General features: G+C 46.1%; 2 protein-coding genes across 2 annotated transcripts; one reads left to right on the top strand and one right to left on the bottom strand.

Moving 5' to 3' along the window:
* Positions 1-1253: 1253 nt before the first annotated feature.
* On the bottom strand, positions 1254-3548 carry VE01_10234 (uncharacterized protein). The gene is made up of 2 exons (XM_018279637.2): positions 1692-3548; positions 1254-1635 (listed from the first exon to the last, which is right to left on the bottom strand). The coding sequence occupies exons 1-2, from the start codon at positions 3237-3239 to the stop codon at positions 1549-1551; spliced, it is 1635 nt and encodes a 544-aa protein (XP_018125463.1). The 5' UTR covers positions 3240-3548; the 3' UTR covers positions 1254-1548.
* Positions 3549-4790: 1242 nt separating this feature from the next.
* GRE2_3 (methylglyoxal reductase (NADPH-dependent) gre2) lies at positions 4791-6010 on the top strand (the record flags this gene model as incomplete). Its single annotated transcript, XM_018279636.2, has 3 exons — positions 4791-4945; positions 5003-5430; positions 5490-6010. The coding sequence occupies exons 1-3, from the start codon at positions 4872-4874 to the stop codon at positions 6008-6010; spliced, it is 1023 nt and encodes a 340-aa protein (XP_018125483.1). The 5' UTR covers positions 4791-4871.
* Between the last annotated feature and the right edge of the window lie 3207 nt (positions 6011-9217).

The following is a 9217-nucleotide window of genomic DNA, read 5'->3' as shown; positions in this document are numbered from 1 at the left end:
CTCACTATTCCTACTAATCTAATCACGTGTGTGTCCTATAAGAGGTGCTACACTTATTGCAGGTACCGATTCCCATAGGTGCCCTTCTAAGGAGGCACCTTGCTCTACATAGGTGCCTTTCCTAATAGGCACCTTTCTTTTGCTAGGTACCTTCTAAGAAAGGTACCTTTTCCTAAAGGTGCCCTCATTAACTAAGCTACCTACAATCTCTACGTCTATTTCCTGCTGCTAATTAGCTACAAGCTATTTTACCTTATTATTCTATCTTGCGGCATATAGGTTGCATGTTTCAGCCGTAACATTATTCTAATGTCTTACTTAGTATGTTATTATAGCCTTAAATTTAGTTTTAGAGGTACATTTCTTAACTAGGCATTATAGATGTAGGCAAACTACTAGAGATAGTAAGATAGTTAAAACAGTGTCTTTATTACCCCTATAGTAAATACAGTCTTTATTTATAAATATAAAACAGTCTTAATAGCAAAATCAAAGCTAGTCTTGTCTATAGTATAGGAATCAATTTTTAAATAGTAGGATATAAGACCTTTTCTAATAGATGTATGTATTATAATTAAACTATATATTATAACTAAGTAGGTTATTCTTAAATTTAATCATTTCGTTAACCTTTAATCTATAGTCTTAATAATGGTTAGAGCAAATTAGTTTTATAAGCAATTAGAATAAAACATAGTTAAAGTTTAGGTTACTATATTAATACACTTCTTACTTCTTATTAGCAACCTTATACTATAGCCCTTTGCTATAAAGCAACAATAGTAGGCTATAATGCTGTTTTGGTTTTATAGTGCTATAGTAGAGTTTGTTATAATGAAAGCATATAACGTAGTAAGGTAGATCCCTATTAAGGAGCTTTAGGAATATACACCTACTAGGCTTAAAGTTTCTTGCCTAAAGCTAGTTGAGATATTAGTTCCCTAAGATGAACTATATAGACTTTTAGGTTAAAGTAAACGATGTAGTAGCTAAGGGAAGCATGAATTTAGCTATGTATCCTACTAGCTCCAGAGGCAGTTTCCTAAAAGGCAAGTTATTAAGACTATGTAGTCTAGGCGGATTAGTTAGACGAGTCAGTGGTACGATATGTAGCAATGCGTAATAGTAAACGAAGGTGAACACTGTAATCACCCTAACGATTATGATGACTATAAACATAGTGACGGGTCTAGATCGAACGCTAACTCGTAGATCTCGGGAGAGTTTGCAGGTTTGCAGGGACAATATTAGAAGTCGAATATTAATCGAGGTGGAGATTTTAAGTTGATACTATCATCCCACTAAGGGCTAGCTAATAAAAAAAAGAGTACGATTCTATATAGGATGCTATAGAAATAGAAACAGGGGACAAGAAACTAGCAGCTGCTTCTGCGTTGTCGCGAAGCCGAAAAATGGTAGTAAAAGTAGCCAGTCCTAAATTGGAATACGCCGGCAGCTAACAAGAAACTAGCATCAGTGGTGCGAGCGCGACAGATGTCACCTCACGTTTCTCCATAATCACACTTGATAGTACTCCACTGGGGTACTTCAGAGCTCGCCCAAAATGATGTCGACGGCCTGCTCAGCGATCGCATAGACGGCGACCTGGTAGTGCGAAGCAATCGGTTGCGGAATCTACGATGTCGTCAGTCATTGCAGAAACATGTCAAATCTAATAAGCAAGTACTTACCACACTGGCATCTACAACGCGAAGATTCTTCACGCCGTAAACCTTGAGCGATGCATCAACAACCTTGCCCATGGCAGCCGTACCTCCAGGGTGGAACACCGTCGATCCTCCCAACTTGATGCGCTCGTCGATCTGCTCATCCGAAGCATCCAGACCAGCAACCGCGTGACCGGGAGGAGTGTGTTCCTCGACGACAAGTTCCTTGCCTTCAGGCGTGTCAAACATGAGCTTCGAGTGCATGCGGAAGCCCTCGCGCATGACATGCTTGTCCGCCTCCGTGGCGTAGTAGTTGGGATCGATAAAGGGAGGCGCTGCAGGGTCGCTTGAGCCTAGAGTGACGGTACCTCGCGAAGTCGGCAGACAGCCCATGTAGAAAGTCATGATGGAGTTTCCGTCCATGGGAACAGCGAGTCCTTGGGTTTCAGAAGCCATTGCGGCGTACAGAAGATTCATCTCTAGATGACTGCGGTTCTGGAGCAGTGGATGGTCGTCAGACACCTGGCCTTCGTCTTTCTCGAGCGCAGCCATGAGCGGCGCAGTTGGGATTGGGACCGTGACGAGCCAGTCGACTGGTCCCCCTTTCTCGTAGTTGGGACCACCAAAGAGTAGCGATCCAATGGAGAGGCCCTTTTCAGGATGTCGCAGCTTCCAGTACCGGAACAGCATCAGGTGGTCAAACAAGTTGGTGCCAACTGCAGGCAGGTCTACGACGGTGGTAATGCCATGCTGGGAAAGAAGGGCCGGGTCTCCGATACCAGAAAGTTGGAGGATCTTGGGAGTTCCATATGCGCCACCAGACACAACGACTTGGCCTCCCTCCTTGACCAGGTGCTTCTCCCCGCTAGCTAGTTCAACACCGATGGCAACCTTCTCGTCGTTGACGATGACGCGACGCACCAGGGTGTCGGTGAGCACCTTCACTCCGGCCAGAGGATATGTGTCAGTGACAATCTGTCGCTTTCCGTCTTTCCAGTTTTCGACTAGGTCGGTGATACCCTGGGGGTGGCCGTTGTTCGCATCAGGGATGTGTTTGAGTCCAAGGTTAGACCACAGCTTCAAGATGTGGTCACGCAGCGGAAACTTGCGGCCAGATGAGCTGACGGAAGCAGTGATGACGGGGCCATCAAAGCCGTGCTGCTCCGGGTCCGCATTCGGATCGAAATGCTTCTCGGACCGCTTGAAGTAAGGGAGCAGGCCATTGTAGCTCCATCGGTCGTCCTTAACTTCACGTGCCCACTCGTCGTAGTCGAGTTTATCTCCACGGATCCAGCCGCCAGTGTTGATGATCGTGCCGCCCGACAGGCCCTTGATGGCGCAATTGTATTTTAGCGCGCCTTTCAAGTGCTTCTGGGGAACCGTCATGTATTTATAGTCGAGGTCTGAGAAGTGCAAGAGGGCAGCCTCGGCGGGGATAGAGATGTGAGGTTTGCCAGTGACATCGGGCCCTGCCTCAATGAGGAGGATGGACAGCTCCGGCTTACGTTGGTGGAGTCTTGAGGCAAGCACGACGCCGCCGATGCCGCCACCAACGATGATGATATCTGCCATAATTGATTCTGTAGGGTTAGTTACGAACTGAGGTATGGTGAGGTGTGTATAGACTTTCTTGCTTGGCTTGTTGTTTGTTTTTATTTTATTTCTCGGGCTGCTCCTACCTTCACGTTGACCTAGAAGGCTGCCCGCATTGGCCCGGACTGGGCCGCATTCAACCAATTGGACCCTGTAGGGAAGGTGGCACAAACAACAAGCAACGGTAATATCAGGTCAGCTTCATATATTAATGAGAGGTACCTAGTAAGGGTTCATCGAGACCATCGGATGTTGAGAGATCATCGAGACCATTCGGGTGAAGGATGATCAGAACCATAGGATGCAGGTGGGTACTATAATGGGTGAATTAATGGATGCGGGGCAAAGTGGGGGCGGCGAGTCCTGATTAACAGGGGCCGAACAGCGTGCCACTTTGCTAGGGGTTGCGTCATCCCGCCTTCTTGGCTCCGTGGCGGCTTTTGCGTGAATTTAAAACCTATCTGAAAGGTTCGGAACTTGGATAGACCGCGAATAGTAAGCTCTGTTTCTCTGACTCTGATTCTTCCTCGTTAATCACACACTTCATCTCTCGCAACCGTAGTCTGACTTGGCGCTCACGTAAGCTTACCACTAACAAAGTAAGAGGTAAGCTTATTACTATATCTACAAAGGCGAGTTTAAGGAGGGATCTGCAACCGAACTGACGATTACTCCCACTCAAAATACAAGTATCGAGGCTAGAGAGCTTTTAGCTAACTGTGCCTAATGACCCGCTATACTTAGTTCAATACAATTCATTCAGGCATTTGGCATTCTCAGGTCGCTATGCTCGTTTATTGGGTGATCAGTTTGGCGCAGCTGCCGCTAATTACGAGACAAGGTTGTGATATCAGAGGAGAGGGAGGTACTCACAACCAACATACTCCGATCCATCTCCCTGATCTGCTTTTCAACTCAGACATAGCAAGCCATGGATGCCGAAGCCTTTGTATCGCAAGGGTATGTATAGTACAGCTTTATGGTTATGAACTGAACATAGTTGTACTCGACGAGCGCGTTGACCGAGGTAGGTCACTTATTAGGGCATCGATGCATTGAATAGTCTTGAATTGATTGATTGATTGATTGATTGAAGAGCATCAAAAGGATGCTCGTCTCGGAAGCTATTGTACCTAGTGCTGGAGCTACGGTGATGCGTTGCCAAATCAGGAAACCACGACTTGGGTGACTTAGGTTGAGTCCAACAGAGTGCATTTTTACGTGAACGCTAAGAATGGCTGACATGGTCTATGCCCACAATTATTTTATAGAATAAGCCTAGAAGCATGTCGTACAAATATAGTAGTAAGCATATCCCTTACTGATTACTTCGTACTAGTAGAGCTTGCATGAGCGCTAAGTCAAACTACGGTTGCGAGAGACGGAGTGTGTACTTCATACATGCCCTATTATTTACCCTGCTTTTCACATCAATGCATAGTTAACGGTGATTAGGCTAACTCCGGGTGGGTTCAACTGATTTCGTCACTTAAAAAGCACAGCGATCACCCATGAGTGTCGAGTCTATATCTTATAACTTGAAAACGCCGAGACTTTACTCTATCGCCTCCTCTCTATTCTAGATATCGCTTCCAACGACCCAATTCCACGATGACTCGCGTCTTGCTTACCGGTGGTAGCGGCTTCATTGCCACTCACGTCCTCAATGTCCTCCTTAAGCAGGGGTAGGTGTTTGGACTTCCAATTAGGCAAACAAAGCCTCTAATGTGTTCTCTACATAGTCACTCCGTTGTGACCACTGTTCGCAGCCAAGACAAGGCAGACAAGATCAGGAAGGCGCACTCTAGCTTTGGCAAGGACAAGCTCGACTTCTCCATTGTCGAGGATATTGCCGTTGAGGGCGCATTTGACAATGCCGTCAAATCAGACCCACCGTTTGAAGCCGTTATTCACACCGCCGGTCCCTTCCACTTCAATGTTACGGATGTGCAGAAGCAACTGCTAGATCCCGCCATTCTTGGCACGGCTGGTATCCTTAAGTCGATCAAGAAGAGCGCTCCTACAGTGAAAAGGGTTGTAATTACTTCGTCATTCGCCGCGATCATGAACCCGTTTAAGGGTAATTGGCCAGAGCACACATACTCTGAGGTTGACTGGAATCCCATGACGCATGAGCAGGCGTTAATGAACGCCGCCTTTGCTTATACAGGTGTGTTCAGTAGCTTACCTTTCTACTTCAAGGATAGATCTGATAATTAAAAACTACAGGCAGTAAACTCTTCGCAGAGCGCGCCGCATGGGACTTTGTCGAGAAGGAAAAGCCCAACTTCACCCTCGCGACGTTGGCCCCTCCATTTGTCTTCGGGCCCGTCACGCACAATCTTACCTCACTTAATGCCCTCAATACCTCGAATCAGCTTATCAACGGGTTTGTTCAAGGCAGCTACAAGGACGGGATCCCACCAACTATAACCTTCCTTTGGACTGATGTACGCGACCTCGCCCTTGGCCATGTCCTAGCCATGGAGAAGCCAGAGGCGGGCGGCAAGAGGTTCTTCTTCGCAGCCGGATACTTCACGAACAAGGTGATGGTAGATATTATTAGGAAAAACTTCCCCGAATATAACGATAGGTTGCCGGGTCCTCAGGACCAGGGCGGTGACTACCCAGCGGAAGGCGTGTATAAACTTGACAACAGCCAGACAAAGCAGGTCCTAGGTATTGAGTTTACCCCATTCGAGAAGACTATCGTTGATACTGTCAACTCACTAAAGACTGTTGGCGTTTAAAGCGACTAATTAGAGAGTAACTGTTCTATCGTTTATTAGTTCTAGAACAAATTCTATAACGTATTTCACATGCGACTGTGCCACACAGGCGAGTGAGCTACTAAAGTATTACTACAAATAGCGTCCGACAAACGTAGCAGATAATTATAATGCCGACGGTCCATTTGTAGCGGTGACCTTAGAACTAGCGCAATTAGCCATCTTCTGTTCATTCAACCCCTATTCTGGCTCCTCCTTAGGCTAGGCAGAGTGTAGGAGGGCTAAAACAAAACACCCTACACCATATAGTAGTTACTTTCGGTTCTCAGCCCTCTAATGATGGGCAGAACCCTAGTTGCATGCCCACTTCGACCAACGCCTAAGGGGAGCTGCTTTTGCAAGTGGCGAAAACATGAAAATGGCGCATGGCAAAAGCAGCGAGTTGTGAATGCTGCGATCAACATCATGGAAACGTGCTCCAAAGTCCATATACGGCAATACACGATTGGCTAACAACAATCTAGCAGCAGTGGCTTAGTGGTATAAATCCATCGTTGCTATAATTTTTTTTTGTCCCTGTAATGTTGGTTTATGTTCCTCAACTTCCCTTTCTGTGAATCTCAAAGAGCAGCAACTTCTGGCCCTCAAATACAGGTAGGTTCTATTACGGGGACACCTGGTTTATGTTTTAGTTTAATCAATCGAGTCGACTATGCTATTCTAACTACAGTACTCTACGTTAGTGTGGCCCTATCCGGCTGCTTCACTTGGTGCGTGTCAAATTGATCATTCTACCCGGCTATTAAATATCATGCCATTTCGTTCTACGTCTAACCTGCTCTCCTATGCTCTATGTCCTCCCTCTTACTGGCTCATAGATCCCCCTTGTCGTTTGTTCAAACTTTCCTGCAACTGGTTTTCTTCTACTTACTGGGGAACTTATAGTTTGTTTAATACACCCTACACAATGATGCGCTATAGCAAACAACCCCGTTAGATCCATTTGTCTTTAGTCGTAGCGATATTGTGGAAGTCACGTACCAGCCGGATCAAATTGTGCCACATAGAACGAAGTGAAGAATGTAAGCAGCGCCCAAGACGCGCGCAGCAAGACTAGATTCGCTAGAATGAGTGCCATAATGAGCGTTCCCATCGCCCTCCTCCGTGGCACTTGACATAAGTACTTCGCTGAGATGATAGCTGGTGAGGTTTCCAGTGGCCCCGTACTGTTCTTTAGATTTTCATAGCTGGCTTTTGCGGGACCCGTTGCGACATTCATCCCGGGCAAGGATATGAGTTCAGGGAATTCTTCTGTATACTTCTGAAAAACTGCTGTATCTGTAAGGATGCTGGATGCTTTTTGTCCCAGGTCTAAGAGAGCGACCGAGAAGAGGGATTTCCCGAGATTGTCAGCGAGAAGCCAGATATTTGGGTACTCATTTTTAGCGCTCGAATCCTTAATGTCGTTTTTATTCCCGCCTGGGTGTAAGACAATTCGTAGGTGCTGTCCTTGATGAAACGATAGTTGAGATCAAAAAAGTCCAGCTGGGTGATGTCGCGCTGGGTAGTGCTAGGGGTCAAGGATGTTCAGTTATGGTGGGATCCGAATATTGCAAGGAGAATGGAGAAAGTACCAATCGAGCCTTTCCTTAAGATCCCTTTGCCCTTCTTGCTTTCTTCATCTCGGATACTCTACATCGTATAGGAAACTTCATTCCAATATATTGACCTGACGATTAACAAGTAGAAATATAGTACTGAGATAGGCAGCTTACAGTAGCGATTCTCCCCACCACAAAGCAGCACCATTTTGCTTATCCGATTGCAGAAACTTGAAGGTCCCTTGATTGAAACCTGCCATGCTTGTTGGTAGAAGATCATACTCGACAGTAAGGTTAAGTGATGTGAACCCATTTGGGCCAAATACGCCGCAAGTAATGAATACCTAGAACCCGGGTGTTACAAAGAGCTTGGTAGAGTGATAAATGAGGAAACCCACTCGCGAGGCTGATCCCCATGGCGTTGTTGCAAACTGCCATGCAGTTCTATCTGCGCTAGACACTTCTATCTGAACCAAGCTGACCTCACAATTCTCAAGGGGTTGATTCAAGTAGCTTAGTGAAGGTGACATAGCACCACCAACAGCACCTGTTGGGGGGTCTGTCACGCTAACTAATGTGTAAGTCAGACCAGTATGGTTTGTAAAAAAACCTTGTTCCTCTCGTTAGCTCACTTACTCAGTGTAGAGAAGAGAGTAACCTACGAGATCCAACTGGTAGAGTAACAGGTTCGCAAGATGGTTGCATCTAAAAACCAGCTTTAGTATGAAAGGGCTAGTTTTCCGAACAGAATCAGGCTAATACTTTGCTAGAAAAATATGATGGCCAGGTTCGGAACCAAAGGCCATTAGCAGCAATGGTCGCATTGAGATTCTGCGAAGATTCTGTGCTAAACTTCAGTCAGTATGGTGCTCTCCAGACAGTAATACACCTACCTTAAAACGTAGCCAGCTGTAACCAGATTCAGGATTGTGACTAATAGCAAGGCAAGGATGCTGCATATCACAACCAAGGGGGTAAACCATCTGAAAGGATAAGGGTGTGTAATATTGTACGTGAACTAAGAAGAAGCCATTTTTGGAGACGGAGATTAGAGCGTACTTGCTGGCTTTTAAAGTTGGCAAATGCTCCATTATGAAGAGTCTACGATTTGGTAAATAGCCGCAGTTACCAACCAACATTGTGGCGTAATCACCCGTACCCTCCAAGCCGAACGAATCTATCACCCTGGCACACACCAAGTAAGGCAAGTTAAAGCAGCTGGAATGGAAGCACCGCCTCTCAGTAGAATACAATACCGATCTGTACAGTACAGCACAGTACAGTAGTCTTCCGAGCAGCACAAGTATTCGTAAAGTAATATGAGAATTGAATCAGTTATTAATGGACTCCCAATGCTAGTTTGTTCATCTTCTGTCTGACTTAACGGACAACATCCAGCGCGTCCACTGCCTCTCGATGCCAAGGAGGAGACTCTCAGCCTCACGGAAACTAGTCGGGAGCGAGCACACCGGTCTGGTTAGGATTCACTAGTACATCAGCACATCACTACTTTCGTCACCCCGTACAGTATGTACCTACCTGTTATGCACCCACGTGAAGACAAACGAAGGTTTGTCGTTTGTCTTCGCGAAGCGTTCCAAGGAGGGTCATAGCCATAGCCTTTCTA

The sequence above is a fragment of the Pseudogymnoascus verrucosus genome, assembly GCF_001662655.1.
Source record: "Pseudogymnoascus verrucosus strain UAMH 10579 unplaced genomic scaffold scaffold_76, whole genome shotgun sequence".
NCBI lineage: Eukaryota > Fungi > Ascomycota > Leotiomycetes > Thelebolales > Thelebolaceae > Pseudogymnoascus > Pseudogymnoascus verrucosus.
The sequence above is the reverse complement of the archived record's forward strand: the minus strand, read 5'-3'. Positions and strand labels throughout refer to the sequence as shown.